Raw genomic sequence first — 20034 nt, forward strand, 5'->3', positions numbered from 1 at the left:
AATGACATCTCTGCCATAAAAAAGATGTTACCCATAGTCCATAAGAATTGTCTCAGATATTCTGTACAAATATATAAAATAGAGGCATTGTATAACACAGCCAATGATGTTTTTGTTTTTAGTATTGCTAAATTTAAATTCTGAAGTTTTGATTGAACTCTTGCATCAATTGAATTCTAATCTAGCCTCCTTTATAAGCAAACATCAGCTCTATTTTTATGCTTGGTTGTGATAATGGGGAAAACAAGCTCTCTTCCTCTGAAGTGAAATCAAATGAGCTCAAGGGGCAACAAAGTCTTACTTGATTCTAAGACAATTTCTGGTGATAGATGATTTCAGAGAACAGGAGCCAGATGAGGAAAGGATCTCTGTTGCAACATGTCCATTCTGGTATGAGGGATAGCCACTTGAGTTCAGTAGTTGGGTCAACTGTATGGGCACTGGCAGGTTTTGGATGTGCCCATGTACAGAGTTGTCACTGTGTACACTTTCCAGCATCTGTATTTTCCTCTGTTCTCATATAATAGTGCCAATTGAAACGTACGTTTTCACTCATCTCTTCATAGGTTTGGGTTTTTTCTTAAATTTCTGTAGCTACCCAAATCAACCAAGTGACTCTTCAGTATGTAGACCTGATATTGTACACCCTTCAGAAATGCTTCTTCATTAGTCATGCTTTTGAAAGATTGTAATGATGGCCTTTATCCACCAGAGGTCGGGTTTGCTGATGTTAGTGGGTGCTACTAATAGACACTTGTATTATATTCTTATGGAATCTAATTTTGCTCTAGGTCTAGGTTTTAGAGTTTGTACTGCATCAGGATATGCTTGCAAAAATGGTTGATAATATGTATTTTACAGAATTTAAATGCAGTATTTGCTTATGTAACTTTTATAGTTCTGCTTTCAAGATATTAGTGTGGAGAACTAGGTGTTTTTTTTTGAAGACTTGGAATAGCAGAACAAGGAAATGACTGTAGAAAATTAATGGGATAGCAAGAGATTGCTTGATAGAACCTGTAATTAAAACATTGTTCCATTTTGAGTCTTTGGCTGTTTGGGAAGCTATTTGTTTGCAAGAGTAGCCTAAATCTTCAACTCAAGATATTTGTATTCTGGATCTGTTAATGCAAGTGACTCATCTCTGCTTCCTAGGAGATGAGTCTCTGTGAAGTAGCAGTAGCCTTTGTCAGTGGAAAACCTAAGCTGTTCAGTTCCCAGCATGATAGATTCTTTTAATTTAAAAAAAAGGAAAGTAGTGTGTTGCAAAATGTTATCAGTTTCGATTTTACTTTATTTCCAGTAATGTTTCTAGACTTTTCATAAACTTCAGGAGCATGTCTGGAAGGAAGCTGCCGTAGGGGGCTTAGTTTGAAGTACCTATATATGTAAGGGGAAAAAAAATAAGAAAAAAATAAAGATGGAGGGTTAGTAGGTTAGTATTGTAAGAAGTAACAATGTCAGTTTTCTTTGTGGCATTTTCGGGCTGCTTATTCCAACCAAGGCTGTCATTTTGTGATGCATGAGCTCCCCTATTATAAATATTTTTTGACTGATAAAAGGCTGAATATGCTGCTAAGAACAAATTTAAAAATTCTCAAATCAGCTGTTTCCCTAGACTTTTCCCATAAACAACATGAATTGGAGTTTGTCTGTCCATTCAGAAATGTGAGTTTCTTCAGTTAACCTGCCTGAACCTTCTTTCATCTGTTGCAGCCATCCAGTCTTTAACTATACCCTCTTCCCTTTACTTTTCTCGTAAAGGCCACCATGCCCAGTGCTGAAAGAGTCTAAAAGTGATGAGCAACCTGTAAAAACGGGCAAACGCAAGTGCCGTTCTCAAAGCTCAAGCAGTTCAAGCAGCAGCTCTTCCTCTTCTTCATCCTCCTCTTCTTCAGCTTCTTCCTCTTCCTCCTCTTCATCATCTTCATCATCTTCCTCCTCAACGCCATTGCCTAAAACAGGACTCCAGGCAGTGATGAAGGGCCCTCCGAAGAAGAAACCCTCTCCAGAGAAGAGAAAGTAAGTATTCTGCTAATTACTGCTAATTAAGAGGTATACTTTGAACCTGAGAATCAGTGTTCTATTCTTTATTGGCAATGTTTTTGAAGTGTGGAGGTGAACCAGCTTTTCCCTTCCCTTCCCTGGCTTGGCATCCTAAGAGGATACTTTGTCCTGTTTGCTGAATGTTTAGAATGGCTTCTGGCATTACACGCCTAGTGCAAATGTCACGAGATCTTGGGGAAATAGTCCAAGGAGACTGCCAGATGCTAAAAGAGCTGTGGAAGATTTGTGGCACTACCTTTTTTGTGTAGATGTGTATCAGTTATAATAGGACTGCACATGGTAAGCTGTACCTAAAAGTACTTGAAAAATATTGCAAAATATGACTTTAAAAATATTTGTTAAGAACTTTGTGGCTTATAAGTGATGGTATTTTCATTGCAGTATCTTGTTTTGCCATGTTCTCCTATGGACACAGAGTAAATTCTGGCTACTGTATTTGATGGTCCTGTTTCTTTTAGAGTAGTATTCACAATATTTTTATTATTTTTTTAAAATGTAAAATACAAATAAAGACAATGGAAAAAAGGGAAGGAAAAGGGAAAGATGGATAAAATGAGGAAAGAAAGAAAAAAGAAAGAAAGAAATAAAAAACAGTGATTTCCAGCTTCTTTTATTGCAGTGAAGTACATAATACAGTTATATCAACTTTTTACTGTTTCTATTATCATGATCTACTTGATTGTCAAAACCTAAAATGAAACTTTTATTTTCTCTTTTGAGTATAAAATCCAAAAAAGGTTTCCTGGTGGACACAAATTATTTACATTCTTTCCCCCAATTAATGCAATTACATTTGCTATCTCTGTTAATCCTTCATCTTTTCAATCCATTCCTCCATTTAGTGTCTCTTTCCATTTTTGACCATTATTTTCTAACCATTGGCTCTTTCTATCGCTAGGTCACGCAGCCCTAGAAAACCAATTGATTCATTGAGAGATTCGCGCTCTCTGAGCTACTCCCCAGCAGAACGGCGTCAGATTTCCCCTCCTCCTGCCCAACCCCCCTCTGCTCCAAGGGATCGACGTAGGTAAGTCTCTTCAGCAAGTCTTACTTCCCTTGGCTGAGAAATTGTTTAGGAATTATTTCCATAATGCATTTAACATGGAATCCAAGTCAGTTTCATACCCTTATTCTCTATCTAGAGACAGGTCTAGGGATAGGTCCCTGCAGAGAAACAGACAAAGCATCAGCAGGTCTCCAGGACGAAAACGGCGACGCAAATCTCCGAGTCCCCGAGCTCCTCGTCGCAGAACTTCAAGGTAATGAGCATGACTTGCTAGTTTTAGAAATGCCTAACAATTGTTAAAGGTCCTATTAAATGTAATGATTCGACTGACTTGACTGAACTTATTCTGGTTTTGTTAATTTCTGGCACTATGTTCCTACTCATTTCTGAAGATATGGTGAAATTGTGCTAGTGTCTTTAATTCTAAAATCTCCAGCTTGAAGTTTGTGAATTATTCTTATTTACATTGAGCTGTAAATAAACTGCTTGCTTCAAATAATCTGCCAGAGTACCAATATCATCTTTATTTCCATGAGCATTATTTGTTTAGTGGGCCTGTCTGAAAAAGACAAAGCTAAGCTGAGATAATAATGGTAGGGAATGTCCTGGCTAGACTGGAGGTCAAAGAGGATTATCCTTGCTAATTTGTCTTCTGGTAAATGGATAATTTGTGACTATATCCACTATGTTTCTTATCCACTTGCTCATGAAATTTAAGCTCACTTGTCAACTGAAAACAGCTGGGGACTCTGTTAATCTCAAAGTGTGCTGTCCCGTTCTCGCAGACAAACAACTGGTTTAGTGGGTTTATGAATATTCCCCCGCAACTGCCTTCACCAAAAACCCAGAACTGTTCCAATTAAGTCCAGCCACAAGCAAACCAATGTTAATCCACAGAGCAATGATCAACAAGTCCACAAGGCATTTGAAAGATTCCCAATCAAAATAAACCCACCAGACAAAATTAAACCCACAATACAAGAAGGTTCACGAGGCAATTGAAAAGTCCAGAGTTCACAAGGTACAATCCAAGTTAAGGCATCAATCCAAAGTGAGGCAAGAATCATGACCAGCAGAAAACACACAGCTAGTAAATGAACACGTTCCTAACATTGCTTCCATCTGTTGTGCTAAATAACCAGCTTCTGGTGCAGCCCATCAAGAAGGGCAAGGCTTTCTCCTCACGAGTAAACTCTCTGACCACCTCTGCTCCTGCCTTTTCTCTGCCCTACATGTTCTTGGATGAGGGTATAGAAGCCAGTTCCTCTTCCTCATCACTGACTGACTGGCAGCAGCTGCATGTTTTCTCCACCTGAAGCTTCAGGACTGCCCTGGCACAGCTGTACTTGAGCCAAGTCCCTCTTAGACGAATGCTTGGAGCCATCAACCAGACGTGCCTGGAAGTGGTTCATCTTCCTCTGAGCTGATAGCTGGGAAAGCATCTGGAAGAGTATCACTCATAGTAGAGTCCTTAGGCTGAACACATCCCATTTTCAGAAAATGCTCTGCTTCATTTTCTGATTGATTTGAAGTGTGAGATTCAGAGAGCTATAGATGAAGCACTTATTGTTTTGTTCTCTTGAAACTTATCAGAGCTGACTTCTTAAGTTCTGTAAGACTTGACCACTCTTCTTCTTTACTTAAACTACTTATTCTGTATTCTTTAGCCTGAAAAGCTCCCATAATAAGCCCCACTCAAAATACACACACAGAGAAAAGGGGATGAGAAGCAAAAATGAGGTGACAATTTATATGTAATATTTTATGGTTCCTAGAATAGTCTGGTGTGATGAAAATGAATTATTCATTCTCAATGATGCCTTTTCTCTTTACAGAAAAGAACAAATACAGGTAGTCCTCGACTTACAACAATTTCTTAAGTCACTGTTTGAAATTATAACAGCGTTGAAAAAAGTGACTTTGTGACCATTTTTCACATTTATGACCATTGCAGCATCCCTATATGGTCATATGATTTACATTTGGATGCTTGACAACTGGTTTATATTTATGACAGTTGCAGTGTCTCGGGGTCATGTGATCCCCTTTTGCAACCTTCTGATTAGCAAAGTCAATTGGGAAGCTGGATTCACTTAATTACCATGTGACTAACTTAACAACTGCAGTGATTCACTTAGCAGCTGTGGCAAGAAAAGTCTTAAAAGGGGGCAAATTCACTTAACAAATTTCTCACTTGGCACTATAAATTTTGGGCTCAACTGTGGTTGTAAGTCAAAGATTGCTTGTATTCCTGATTATTTCCAAAGGTAGTTGATCTGAAGGCTCTTTGTAAAGAGGGTATCCAAACCCCAGCAGTGGCAGTAATGGGTAAAAGTGGTAGTTTCTGGTGTTTGTTGCCACTTCAGTAATATTGGTTATCTTTTCTCAACTTGGAGGAGTAAAAGAGAAGACTTGCCTTTTACATACTGTTAGGGACATTTGCTATAACTTATTTCTAAGTAAAAATGGCTTTTCTATGTTCTCTGTGTGTGGATTTTAGTATATGGAAGTGTATTAATCTGTTTTCATGCTTAGTACATTGGAAATACATTGGGCTCTTAAAATTGTTTAAGTGGTGTTATACATTTCAATATATAAACTTTTCCCCTCCTAATTTTCTTTTTTCTCCTCAGTCATGATCTTTGTACCAGTAGTATTTCAGTGATCATGTTTCCTTAATACAATGTACTTTAAAATATTTGTATATAGTTATACTGTTCACCTAAGAGATTAGTTGACAAGAGGTTGCCAACTTACATTTTGCATTACTTAATTTCCCCCCCCCTCCTTTTTCTCCCCAAGGTCCCCATAAGCCTTTTGGAGAGCGGAAAGTCCTTGTCCTCGCAACCACAAACTGCGCCACCCCCAGCCTCCAGTGCTGTTCCAGGTGGGAGCCCCCCACCTCCTGATGTCCACTGGAAACCAGTGTGTTTGCATGGGGGGGGGGGGAGTGGAGGTTTATTCATTTGCCATCACCTTTATATTCGCATTAGTTTTTTTCTTTTACTGTCCCTATCTTTATTGCCCGTCATTTGTCGGCAGCTACATTCCCCTTGTCCCTGGACATTTCTGCTCAACACCCACCAGGATCCACAGCCTCTATGCTCCTCTTCCTCTTCTCCCAACAGTTGGTGATGTTCATTTGATTTTTTTCCCCTCTCCTGTAAGCATTTTTTCCCCTGTGCGTTTTGCAGCTAAAATCTTCTGTGTTTTGAGAGCTGTCTCTTTTTTTGTTGATTTAGACTTAAAAGGTTTTTAAACAAACCACACAATGGGTGGGTGGGAAGTAGAGGGATATGTGATCTAATCTGTTCGATTTAGTGTTTCTCAGACCCCCCCGGAAATGGTGGAGGGTTGTAATAAAAAGTTGGAGCGCATGTTACCAACCCAGAATTAGATGGAAGGCAGTGCTATTTAGTTGCTACTTCGTTTCCCACTGTTTCTATCAAGATTCCCTGATGAAAAACAGGCAGTTTCTTTCTGTAGCCTGCAACAGTGGAGCTGATTCTTGGTGGTGGTAAAATTGAGGGTTAAACTATTCCTGCTCCTCCCCCCCCCCCCCCCCGAACAAAATAAATTTAATATGCAGTGCTCTTTTTCCTTTTTATTCTTCCCTCAAAGGATATTCTTTCATATTGATCAGCTGAGCCAGGTCGTGAGGGGTTAAGTTTGGAACTGGAACAGGGGCATTCAGGCATTTTAGGGGGAAGATGACTGAAATTTTGCTGAGAAGAAGCTGAGAAACCCTAAATCAGGGAGGGTGGGAACAGAAGTTTCTTCATATTTCTTAAAAGCATTTAATTTTTTTTTGATATGTACAGCAAGGAGATTTTTTCTGTCAAATAAACTTACGAAATGCAAAATTTGTTGTTGAGTCATTCAGAATTTTCTCTTAAGCCTGGTCAAAGGAGATCTTCAATTAAATACGTAGGTTTTTCAACATTACTGTTGCTTCTTCCTCTATTTAGTGCTTTTGGTTTGAAGGATAAACGAATGGCTAGAATAAAAGTACTCAAATCTATTTAGAACACATGCATGCACACGTTTCTCCATTCAATCTGCTGAAGATTGTTGTTTCCCCTGTCCAGTCACGGTCCAACTCCAGGGGGCAGTGTTCATTTTCATTTCCTAGCCAGTGTTGCCCGAAGACATTTATATGGTCGTGTCCAGCATGACTGTCGAAGCACATGGAAGTCTGCAACCTTCCCAACGAAGTACTTATTTATCTACCATACATTTTCATGCTTTTGAACTACTAGGTGAGGTAGGAGCTGCAGCAAGTAATGGGAGCTCACCCCATCATGCGTCACTCAGGTCTTGAACCTGGGCTGTCAGCTTTCCACCTGACAAGCTCAGCATTATTATTGAGCCACTGGTTAAAACAAATTCAAAAGCAACCTTAGTAACCCAAAAGTTCTTAAACCTAAACTTTTTGTGTTCATTTTGTTTGGGCAGAGTTAATAATAATGTCCAAACTACTTACTTCCCTTTCAAATAGAAATAAGTTTTCAAGCAGACTCTGCAATATACCTTATTTACACCTATGCTAGGTGATTAGACATGCATAGAAATCTTATTTTCTTTTAAAAATCACTGATTTTTTGCACATTTGAAACATTGCATTTGAGAACAAATTCAGATTTGAAGAAATAAGATTCTCTCTTCCAAGAATAAAAGGAATAAAGGAATGGCTATAATTCCTCTAGCTTTTAATGACACCGATGTTTTGTCCGTTGTCTGTTCTCTCTCAGTTTAAACACAACTTCCTGTCAGTTGTGTATCTTCCTTGCAGCTGTCTGCTGTTAGCTTTTGGTTACTTTTCTACATAGGGCTCTGTTAAAGCCATCCTGGTTTGTCTTTTGCTCATTTCAATCTTCTAACTGAAGTATAAGTAAATATTCTAGGATTTTTCTATGAATTAGTATTCTGGATGGGGAAGAGAGGAAGAAACCTAGATATTAATTGATCTTATCCATCATGTCTACTAATACATGTTAAAGCCTACTCTTGCCAATATTGTTCGTTTTTGCTGTTGCTTAATAAAGGAAGATGCATCCCATGCCAGAATAGTATACAAATGGTGAACCTCATTTTTTCATTCTCTTCCCATCATGTCGTATCACAAACTGATACAAAACTCTTGCCATAGAATTTCATATTTTATTGTTTGATATGTCTGAGCCCAAAGTCATCTTAGATGCATGGAGTTAATTGTGTCATTACTAAGAGAGGAAAAATTACACTGCAACATAATAAAAATTACATATTTTGACTGATCATTGTCATGCCATGCACCACCTTTTTTCTCTGCCATTCTGTTTCTGTTGCTAGCCTTACATATGTGGTAGGTGTTAGTGGAATTCAAAAGTCTATTTCTCAGCATGAAAAATAAACCATCCTGAAATTATATGGAACTATATAACCCCAGTAAATAAAACAGCAGTTCTCTATCTGGCATGAGTATTTACTAGCTATGCAACTTTAGAAAACAATGTGTTAATATATTTAGGCAAATTTATTGGATGAATGCAATAAATTAATTGCATTTTTATACATGTTTCCTGTTCAGCAAAATTATTGAAACACATTAGCCAGGAATTGATAATCTTTTTGTCCTTGAGGCTAGCATAGGCAATAAATGGCAACGTGTGATATGTCACTAAATATTCAAGAAGCTCAAGGTCAATTTGGAGAGCTTCAGAGATGGCATCGGTAGGGTTGTCCTATCACAGCTAAACCTTTTCATATTTTTTTTGTGGGTGTTAAAAGTAAGAACAGGAATGAGAGATCGTCGTGGAACACATGCCATTTGTACTCTTAACCCTGTAAAAAAGTCTTAAGTTTATGGATGATTTAGGCCTATTTTAAGGACTTTAAAACAAACCACTTTGATTCCCATTTGTAAACTGAAGAGGAAAAACAGATCTGGAAACATTGTTTATGTGAAAGTGTAGTGGTTAAAGGTAGCATTCAGAACAGGAACCACTTAGAAGCTTCTTGTTCCATTTCCAACCCTTTATTTTAAATAAAAAAAGTTACCTTACTAAAATGGAGTCATTCGATAGCTATATTTTGCTGGATGGGGACCATATACAGCCCATGGATTGCCTGTTACTCATGCCTGCTGTTTGTTTGTCCTTGGCAATAGATGGGGGATTTTAAGCCTCTTTCTAAATGCTGAGTCATGTACCTTCAAACTGGTAAGAAACTCATGTTTTTTATTTTAGGGAATAAGAAGACATCTCATGTTCTGAAAGCTCCTGAGAATCCAGTTTCCTTTTGTGTCCCTTTCTTTACCATAGTTGTAACAGTTCTTTGAAATACACAATATGACAAATAGTAATTAAGACACCAGAACCGGGTTGGTAGCCATGATGAGAAAGCTCATGAATCTTCATTTCAGTACTTTAACCCTTGAGAAAGATACATATCTGGAAGTGATGCCTGCACAGGATTTTCAGGTAAACTGAATTGCACTTTAATCTTCCCATGTGTGCTATGCAGACTTTAAAACAGATAAAGCTTGGGATGTATAAAAATAAACCAGGGCTGTAAATGTGGTAAAATGTACTTCCCCTTTTCATGTTACAAAAATAAAACAACTCTGTGCTTACCCTTTTCTCCACATCCTTAGTAAGTGCCGGTTCTTGAGGCAGGCAATGTTTCACATGAACTGTTTTTGCACTGTGTTAGATGTTCATATTTGCATGCATTCATATTGTTGGATGTGTGTGTGTGTGTATGAGTGTGTGTGTGCATGTCCTTTGATGCCTTATCTTGGACAAATCCCTGCAATTTTCTTGCCAACATTTTTAGAAAATAGTTTGCCATTGCCTTCTTCCGAAGGCTGAGAGAGACTGAATAGCCCAAGGTCATTCAGTTAGCTTTGTGGCTAAGCCAGTACTGAAGCACATGGTCTGTTTCTAGCCTGGTGCCTTTAACCCTTAGGCTTGCTTTAAATAACAATATTTGATTGATTAGATAAATTATTAATTATTAGAAGCAGAATAAGAAGCTAAATGTTGATCCACTAAAATATCTTGAGGTTTTTGTAAACAAGGTCCAGTTTAGGCCAATAGATTTTTTTAAATATTTTTTCTCCAATGGAACCTAATCCAACTAAATTTCTTTGTATCTAAGCAGCAAACTGGTTAATACAGAACTGAATTTGAAGCTTTAAAATGCCCGTTTGTTAACCCCTTAGCTTTTCCAAGTGTTGTGAATAAATTCAAGGTATATTTGTGTTAATATTTTATTTATTTTCATTACACTATTGGACATTAGATATTTCAGTATTAGGGAGCTCCTTCCCACATACATAGTTACTAGCTTATCCTATCATCATCACCATCATTCTTCACACTTCAGCCAACCTCTTCCCTAAGTGGCAAAGTTAATTTAGGTTTGGAGGGAACTATATAATGAGTTTCTAACTGTAATCAGCAGAAAAAATAAAACTTAATGAGTTTTGAATTTGGCTTTGCTCAACTAAAAATATTTTTGTTTGACTCTTCAAAATGTGAAATGTAGCTTAGGAGATAATATAATTGATGGAAGATGGGGGAAACAGCAAAATTGTATGAAGAAAAAGTACAAGCCAAATAACCACTTTATTAGCTTTCTCCTTTATTTTACTTAAATACAGAAACATGCAAAATTGTCCTAAATGCAGCATGGGGAATTTTGAGTCCAAATGCTGGGAAAGAGGGATGAATATAATGCCAGTACATCAAAAGGAATCTGTACTTAAATAAAACATTGTGCAATACAATCTGTTGACAATCCAACAATACTTACACGTTATGCTGCTGCTTGTTTTCCATTCTTGTTTGTGTTGTCCCTTGTTGCCTCCGTTGCTCACAGTACACTCATCCATAAAGTAGGAAACACTACACTTGGACACAAGCGTTTAGTAGTGCTTTCTACTTTATGGATGAGTCCACTGTCCATAAAATGTAGCTTTGGTCTGTGACTGGCTTTCACTGTTGTCTTCATCCAGGACCACCTTCTGAGCTGTTCTCCTCCTAAATCTCCCCTACCCCACCTGCTGTCAGCTCCCTGGCTGCTAATAAAACAGGGAGACACTAGCAGGAGGAGAGGTTTGACAGTCTGTTTTGTGGGCTTAGGGTGAGACAGCATTTTTACTAGTATTAAAAGTACTCTTACTACCCAGATACATTCACAGCCTACATAAGGTTTCTACTGCTTCTAACAACAGAGAGTAAAATGGCGAATAAATTACATCTGGATAGGTTCACTGGTTTACTCTATATACACATGGCAAAATTGTGTAGAAAATAAGGCTCCAAATTCTCTTGAGAATGGCTATTTTTCTCTTCCGTTTCTTTCTCTCTGAACATCGATTCCCCCGTCCCCCGTCCCAGTTGTAGGAAGACTAAATAAATAGTAAATTAAGTTAGAAAAGGAAAAACTGGTGCTTGACATTCCACCTTTTTAGATAGCCATTTCACATGACTCCTTTGAACCAGTTCACATAGCAAAGTGCTGAGAATATATGAATATGTACACAGCCTGCACCATTTAGTAGTCTGGGTATTCCAAGACTAATGTAGAAAGTCAATGCTCATTTTACATCGCAAATTATTTTTATGCATCTCTTCCTATCTTAACTTGGTTCTCCCTACACAGTTCTGATTTCTGGAATACTTTCCCCAAATGTCTTTGTGTGTAGTGGGCCGGGGGGGATAGGAGAAAAATTTTCTTTTGCCCTAAAAGGTATATTTTGGGTGAATGTGCAAAACCAAAATTGAATTGTGTGAAACTGAACTAAATTTCTTTTTCATTTCCTCACCCTCTTTTTAAGTCCTAAGCATATTGATTTATATACAGGAATTTCACTAATAATGGCAGAATTATTTTTTAAAAAAACATGCACTCTGCTCAAATAGCACTTGGAGTTGCAAGATTGTGTGTCAATTGTAGTTCAAAATTTTGAAAGGACACATAATCACGCTATACTGGATTAGAAATAAATTGTCTGTGCTTGAGGTTTTAGCAGAATGCCTGATCATTATTCAAGAGTGGTGATGAATTGGAAAAAAAATATCTGAGTGAAAGTTGTTGAATGACATTTCTTTGATACTGCATTTCTCAATCCTCACCTTGAAATCACTTATTTTCTTTGGCAGAATTTGGTGTTTTGCAGATTGTGGAGATAGATGTGTGTAGTTCAGGTTTGGTTGTAGAAAGCAAGTATTTCTGTTGAGAATTAAAAAAAAGTTGAGCAATTAGCTTTGAAAACCAATATAATTCAGCAGTCTGGTAACTGTGCTGCATATTAAGAAGTTGACTTCATCTATCTTAAAAGTCAGGCACTTTCAAAAGGACCCTAATTTAGTTTTAGTTAATGAAAAATGTTTTTCACACTAAATCCTATTTAGCACACTAAATCCTATTTGAAATTCCTGCCTTCTCCACTCAATTTAGAAAAACAATAAACAGGTAAACTTTCAGTCAATCACGACTTTATAACATTTTGATGGAGATAAAATGAAGAGTGATCATTATGTAACTTGCATTAAGTTCAATGAGAATAATGGGAAATAAATCCAACAAATAGATTTAGTAGAGATAACAGATGAAAGCTGAGAAAAGCAGCCATCCACATTGATCAGCTCCAGTATCTTACTATCATTAAACAACGCAGCCTAGTGTGAATAGCATACCTATTTCATAATGCCCAATCAGATAAGCAAGACAAAGTATAGCTATTTTTCAGGGTACAGTACTATAAAATCATGCATTAGCTTGTTTAATGGGTAAATGTAACTTTGGGGGGCAGCTACAAGTAAACAGGTTTAGTGTGAAGCACTTTCACATGTAGTCTGTATGTTGTGTAGAACTATTTTAATTATGTTTTGGGGTTGGGAAATGAGATGCTACCTAGTATAAAGAACATTTCTTTAGAGAGTGTTTGGTTTTTGTTTTAATTTCAAAAGTGATAGACAATTTACCAGAATACAATTTGATTTAATTAAGCGAATATGTTGTTTTTCAATCATCGTACTAAAGGGCATATGATGTAACGTGTTGCTTTACAGAGATTAAAAAACAAAAATTAATATATCCATTGACTCAGAGAAGATCTCATTTTGAATATAGGTATGGTCACATTTACTTGAATATGACTTTTACAGATAACAGTTTGACTTATTTCTAAATAATATTATAGCATATGGCAAGCAGAGCCATAGAAAAGCAGCATAAGAATTTATGGCTGTCATATGTTGGGTTATCAGTAAACATTTTTGAAATACAGTGCAAAGAACCTGTTGGCTGGTTCATAATTCCTTGGAAGAAATCTAAGGGATTAAGCCCAAGTAGTACTTTTAAATAAAGAATTAAATATTCTATTAAATATTTTCCAAAATGAGCCAAAGATATATTACAAAGTAAAGTTATATTATTAAAGTAATTTTAAAACATGGATATATATTGATGAAATTTCTTCCCCTAATTTTTTTCTCAAAATATTGACATTTAAAGAATATTATTATGGTTAATTTATCTAGAGATCCCATATCCATCTTTCTTTTCTTCATTGTCTTTGATCTTTCCCTGCCCTTCTACCTATTAAAGCAGCAGTTTAGAAATTTTCTTTTATGGAATCATTGCATTGTGATTGAAAGCATTAGGGTCCCATTACAGAAACATCATACTATGTAGGATCACTCTGAACCTCAACTGAAATTATTTTTTTTAAAAGATCAAAAATTTTGAGAAGACAAAACACTCATAGATTATTTGATATAGTGCTTCTGTCAAAAATCTTAGGAGATTTTGGGAGGAAAGCCAGAATTTTAAACAAGAATATTAAAAATCTTGGAGATTTGTATTCTCTTTGGGTTTCAGCCATTTTAAGAAATATATTTATTTCAGCCACCCGCAGTACTCTTGCAAACCATTAGTGGCCTCTGAACCACATGTTGAGAATTATAAGATCTATTGTGCATTGACTTAGACAAAGGTGCTTTTTCAAGAAGCAACTGGACTTTCTAGTTTTTTTCTTTGAAGTCATTTCGTTTCTCATCCAAGAAGCTCCTTCAGCTGAAGAAGCTTCTTGGATGAGGAGCAAAACATCTTCAAAAAAACTGGAAAGCCCAGTTGCCTCTTGAAAAAGCAGCTTTGAGATAACCATGACCTGGATGACTGAGAATCTGCATATGATTAACTTAGACAATTTATACTTTCTTCAATGATTTTTGACAAATGCCTTTCAACTTTGCCTTTAGAGCATTATTGTTAAGTAAGGATCAGGCACTTTCCTACAGAGTATGCTTTTACAAACTTTTGAATATGAAAGGATCACTTCTGCTCCTTTCTATCTTTGACATTGCATTTCACTGTGGTTCCAAAATAGAGGAAAAGAAATCAAAGAAACTTACCAGTCAGTCTTGATTCAGGGGCAGGATTCATGAAGGATTGTATCCCGAGTTACGGGAGAATTTTCAGATCAAGGTTCTGTGCAAAGGTGCAGGGATTTCCTTACACCCAAACAACATAGGTTTCTATACAGAAAGAAACAGCATTAGAACAAGTGAACAATGGAACAGAAGGTAAAGAATTCCTTTAAAACACCATTAACACTCCTGGACTGGAGAGGGGAGTTGGTTTGAAAAGAAGTTTGATTTTCTTTCTCAACACTAGAGGGCACGTGATTAAATTTCAAAGTTCCCTTACACAGTGCCTGAAGAAACCAAAATGTGCCCTTGCTGGCATCTCCGCCATATTTCCTCTTGTTAAGTCAGATTATGACTTATGTAACTTCCCCATTTTTGCTCTCTGTCCTAAATATGTTTAAAGTAGGATAATATGAGGAATATGGATTTAATTTTTTCTGTCTTGAAACATTTACTCGCAACCATAGATATAGGAATTTAAGAGACTTAAGGACAACAACCCATTCTTTATTCCACCTGCTTGTAAAAATATGGACTTAAGGCACTCCTTTCTCTATTTTCCCTTTGGATGATTTTGCCCTAATTCTTGCTCAGAATACCTGACTTGAAATGCTGGTAAGTGAGGCTCTCAAGGAGCCCCATGGACCCATTGTCTTTTACGAGACAAATGACTCCCCTAGGTTCATAACTGAAATTGGAGCAACTATCCATGGAGCCCCACCCTTTCCCTTAACAGCTCATAGCAATTTTGTAAAGCTACCTCTTGGTTGTTTGCAATCTTTCCGGACCACCAGGGAAACCAGCTGCCAGATGAAGTAGAGAGAGATGGAGGCAGTGGTGCTTGGCCCATTTATAGAAGATGCCTCGTCACAACTCCCCGCCTAGTTTCTCCTCCCACTCGAGAAGATAATCACATGACTCTTGCTATCTCTCCCTTCCCTCCCAGGCCCAAACCACAGGAAGTGTCAAGAGGCCTCTCTTCTCTTAACTAGAGAAGGAAATTATATCTACCCACCCTGATGTCTCAGAATTTTGCCTCCACTCCTCCCCATATACAAGGGAGCTGTGGTTAAATCTATTTGTGGGGTAGCTCTAAGCCACGTGAAGCTATAAGCAAAGGGAACAGTCCAAAAGACTCAGGGTGAGTCTTTTGAAAATAGAAATAAAAAAAGAAAATAGTGTGATCCTGAAGTTACAGCAGCTCTAAGTGAGGTTAAACTTGGCAAAGGATGTTTTTTTTTTAATTTTAAATTTTTATTAAAAATTTAAACATAAAAATTTTAAACAAAAATTCAATGTCTACATAAACTGTGTTGTATGGGTTAATTTTGAGAAATAGTAATAGTAACAATGATATTCATAACAATAATAAGCACATAATAATGATAGTATTTCCATATCCATTTTAGTGAATCTTCTATGTAATTAATCATTCTCTTATGCTTTTAAATGTCTAACTTCTGTTTCTACTAGTTAGCCATTGATAGAACAAATCCCATATTAAACAAGTATTCAGTTTCTTCTTTCTTCTTAGTTTTGAGTGTTAATCTATCCATTTCTACACATTCTAATACTTTTTTAAAATTACATTTTCATCTGTAAGAATCTCTTCATTTTTCCATCATTGTACAAACACAATTCTAGTTGCTGTTAGCACATGTAAAATTAAATATGTATTCCCTTTATTGTATTTTTCTGGTAGGATACCCAGCAAATATATTTTTAGTTTTAGATCTGGTTGCTTTACCATTTTTTCTAATCATGTGTGTATTTTTGCCTATTTTTTATTTTTTTTGCCTTTGGACATGTCCACCACATGTGATAGTACAAACCTGGTATCTGATTATATTTCCAACATTGACTGGACATGTCCTTAAACATCTTTGCCGGTCTTGCTGGTGGAAAGTGCCATCTGCAAAACATTTTATATAGATTTTCTTTGTATGTATTTGACATTGTTAGTTGTAATTCCTATCCCACAGTTTCTGCCATTTATCTAACTCTATAGTATAAAGCAATTTTTTTAGCCCATACTATCATTGTTTCCTTTACTTGTTTTTCTTCCATTTTAATGCTCAGTAGGTAGCAAAGAATGTTGAAATGTGTGGTAGTTAGGCAGCCCCGCTCAACTATGCTGTATTCAAATGTAGGACAGTAAAGACGTGCTCTGTGGAACTGTGGAGTAGAAGCCTTTCTTCAGTGGAATATATCTCTCTTTCAAGAGAAGATTGTGTGGTGCCTTCTCTATACCCACAATTATTCCCTATTCTCACCATAGATATATCAGTACACATTTTGGAAGACCTCTGTATGTTAATGATGAAGCTTGAACTACTGTTAGTGGCTTTACAAATCTGTTCCTTATCACTTTGATTATATATTTTATTTTATTTTTTGTTTTGCAGTTGGGATATGTCCATGGAAATCTGTTTATCCTCCTTAGTAGTTTACCTTGCATAATTAACAGGTAATTATTACCTTGTGAATAATCATCTAACCAATACATCTGAATTTGGGCATGGACAAATTGGCCAAAATCCAGGTCCATGTTTGTCTGGAAGCATTTCTTTTTCTTTGGGACCACCACACTGCATTGGATGTTCATTCCAAGGATGGTCCTGAATTAGGATTGGTGGTATTTGATTTTAGTTCTAGCAGCATACTTAAGCACTGGCTTTGGATTGAAATCAGAATATCTTCTGATACTACAGATTTTAGGGGATACAATTCAGTTGATATAGGGAAACTGTCAGATGCTTATGTACTTGGGCAATCTTTTGTACTATGTTCTATCTTCTTGTCTTTCCCTTGCCACCTGTGTGGAATTAATGATAATGTTTGATGGTATTTTTAGGTCCCTTCTTCATAGCTTCTCTTACAATGTCTCCATCATTCCTAATGGATCTTGTGTTTTGCTTTTATGTTTTCTACCAAGGTTCTTTTGGGCATATTTAGAATTTTGAGAACATGCTATTAGCAGTTTCATCAAATGGCTTCCATGCAGAATGTGGCAAGTCATTACATCCACGTTTATTTGAAGGCAAATTGGTGAAGATTTTTTTAACAGATCTTCTAGGTTTCTACTGCTCGAGCCTGCTTTATTATTTTTCTGGGCAACTAGACTCACTCCCAAGCAAAGCATAACCTTTTGTTTTCTAAGAATACTTGTGGGAATGTTGAGGAACCCAGGAGCATTCTTAGAAATAAAAATAATGTCCAAGGCATAAAAATAATAGAAATAAAATAAAATGAGCTAGACCCTGGTAAGATCCAAGAAATGTGTCACTGAGCATGTTGCCATTCTTGCTGCAATATTGGGGATCTAGGGAGTAATCAGTATTTGTCTAGACACCTTATGAATCTTTGTAAAGATGTTGTTCTTTCCAGACTCTGTTGAACCAAGATTGCTATTAACACTTTATGACAATTTTGCAACAGGCAGATATCAGAAGTAGATAAACAATCTTTTGAGTATCTTGCTAATTAATTGAAAGAGTCTGAAGGTATGTAGGTAGAAAGAGCAAGCTAAGGACGTTCATATTTTTATCCCTGAAATTTGAATTGTAAGTAGGAGCCAGAATTAAAAAATGATATTTCCCAGGTTTTTTTTTAGTTGGAAGCTAATTGTAATTCATCATGGAGACATAACATTAATACATATTGGGTGTGCTGTTTGTATTATTTTATTTCCCTTTCACCTATCTCTTAAAATAAAACTCCAAAGAGTATAATTCAAGAGCTGTAGCCTGCATCATCTTTTCTGTGATCTTCAGACCTTTTGAAGGGTGGAGATTCTTCTTTTTGAGTTTCTCAAAGTTTTTAAAAGGCAATGTAGATCCTAATGCTCAAAGCTTGATATAGTCCTGAAATTTATAGAAATTGAGCACCTCTGCCATAAGGTGATAAAGTCTTACCTAGAGGACTCATGATAAAAGAGGTGAAATTTACGACTCCATAATAATCTCTTGGGTGTTTTAATTGCTCAGTTTCTTTTGCACAAATTCTATGTGGTGCAAAAGAAACTGAGCTATTACATTTTCCACAAAGCTATTACATTTTCCACAATGGATGGCCAGTCTGTAACAGAAAAAAGATTTTAGAAAGGTATTGCTTTAGAATCTTGAAGACAAGCAATGGCAGAAAGATATAAAAATTATAGCTGAGTATAGCTGAGAAGAAGTAAAACTGATGATCTGGTGCAACTCACACTTTATTCTGAGCAAACATCTACACACACCTATTAGCACAAATGAAACTCCATGGCTGGCTTTTTCTGTTGGCAAGAAGTTTGTATGAACTTTAGATAGCTATATTGTCAATCCAGGGATGTTCAGAGATCTGGGGACTGGTTTAGATGGGATCAGATGTTCTGCTTGGTGTCAAAAAGTAAGAACCCCCTGAACTCTCTGAAAAATTTGTGGATCTGCCTTCCTATTAATCTCATTGCCTTACCAATTAAAATTCCAGCAGCACTTCCCATCCACCCCACACACGTATGATACAGGCACATATATCATGGTTCCTCAACTAGAAAAGATAACCACTCAGATTCCCTGTCCCCACTCCCATTCTTCTAAACATCTGTATGCTTAGAAGGACACTCTATCATATTCTTTTGTTTTGTTGATGGCCTTACTTTGCAAAAACATTAGAACCCATGCTTTGGAATTACTATTAGAAATAATTTTATCAAAATTGGAATCCCTACAGATTAGACTTTCTAATACCTTAATTTGGGTAAGAGGATAAACTACATAGCTGTCAAGTAATTGGAAATTGGCTGATCTGCAGTTGTTGATCCTTGCAGAAATGGGCCAATTACCTAATATACCACAAGCAAGCTTTGATATGCAATCTTCTTCAGATTTCTTTAAATCTTTTGGATTCTGTACAGTGCTATACTTCATACTTAATGCCAGTTTCTAGAGATGGTTTATATCAGATTTAAAGGATTTATAGACATTATGTAGGACCCCATTTCTAGAACACCAGCATAAAGATTATTTTGGAAGTATTCTTGTTTCAATGAAAGAAATAATTATAGTGACTCTAAACTTTTTTTGCCTGAACAGTTTGACCCAAAAAACATTTGGAGAAAAGATGGTCATTAAACTATATAAAAGCATCTTTTGAGATTGATTGTGGATTTTTTTGGGGGTGGGGTGGGGTAGGCTCGTTTCTATTATCATGGAAATTGACACAAGTCATTTCTTTCTCTGAAAGGCATTTTTTATAATACAGTACTGAATTTAAATACATTTATTATAAATATATTTACTATTATTAACCCTTTACATTAAAAAAAAATCTTTAAAAAAATTAAAAGATAAAATGAGGCAAAGAGCCTATTGGATACCTTGGTTTTAGATAATCCATCAAATTAACTGTTTTTGCTCATAAAATTGGTTAAACATAGTGTGTGAGGGACTGACTCTTAAACAAATATCTCAGTATATTATTATGGGCTATTTCAGGTATTATTTATATGTTGCATTTTTACCTTCATATCAACCTTGTATCTTGAGCATGTGTGTAATTGGT

At 36.4% G+C, this 20034-nt stretch overlaps 1 protein-coding gene and 1 long non-coding RNA gene across 21 annotated transcripts in view; one reads left to right on the forward strand and one right to left on the reverse strand.

Moving 5' to 3' along the window:
- Nucleotides 1–20034, forward strand: part of SRRM2 (serine/arginine repetitive matrix 2) — a 57498-nt gene that overhangs the window by 11423 nt on the left and 26041 nt on the right. For 10 of the 20 annotated variants that reach the window (XM_087948182.1, XM_087948184.1, XM_087948190.1 and 7 more), the window contains 5 exons: nt 1765–2022; nt 2966–3094; nt 3210–3326; nt 4909–4924; nt 5876–6936. In XM_087948182.1, the coding sequence (XP_087804308.1) occupies nt 1765–2022; nt 2966–3094; nt 3210–3326; nt 4909–4924; nt 5876–6208 (853 nt within the window). In that variant the 3' untranslated portion in view covers nt 6209–6936. Of the gene's footprint in view, nt 1–1764; nt 2023–2965; nt 3095–3209; nt 3327–4908; nt 4925–5875; nt 6937–9300; nt 10306–20034 lie in introns of those variants that run through there. The other 10 variants (XR_015746099.1, XR_015746098.1, XR_015746101.1 and 7 more) reach the window with 7 other exon arrangements.
- LOC113426830 (uncharacterized) lies at nt 11968–15329 on the reverse strand. The gene is made up of 3 exons (XR_015746104.1): nt 15254–15329; nt 14479–14601; nt 11968–12292 (listed from the first exon to the last, which is right to left on the reverse strand). It is a non-coding gene; the product is annotated as an uncharacterized LOC113426830 (long non-coding RNA).

Source organism: Notechis scutatus, chromosome Z, assembly GCF_049901735.1.
Source record: "Notechis scutatus isolate UNSWTSFEM ecotype Mainland chromosome Z, rNotScu1.2, whole genome shotgun sequence".
Lineage (NCBI taxonomy): Eukaryota > Metazoa > Chordata > Lepidosauria > Squamata > Elapidae > Notechis > Notechis scutatus.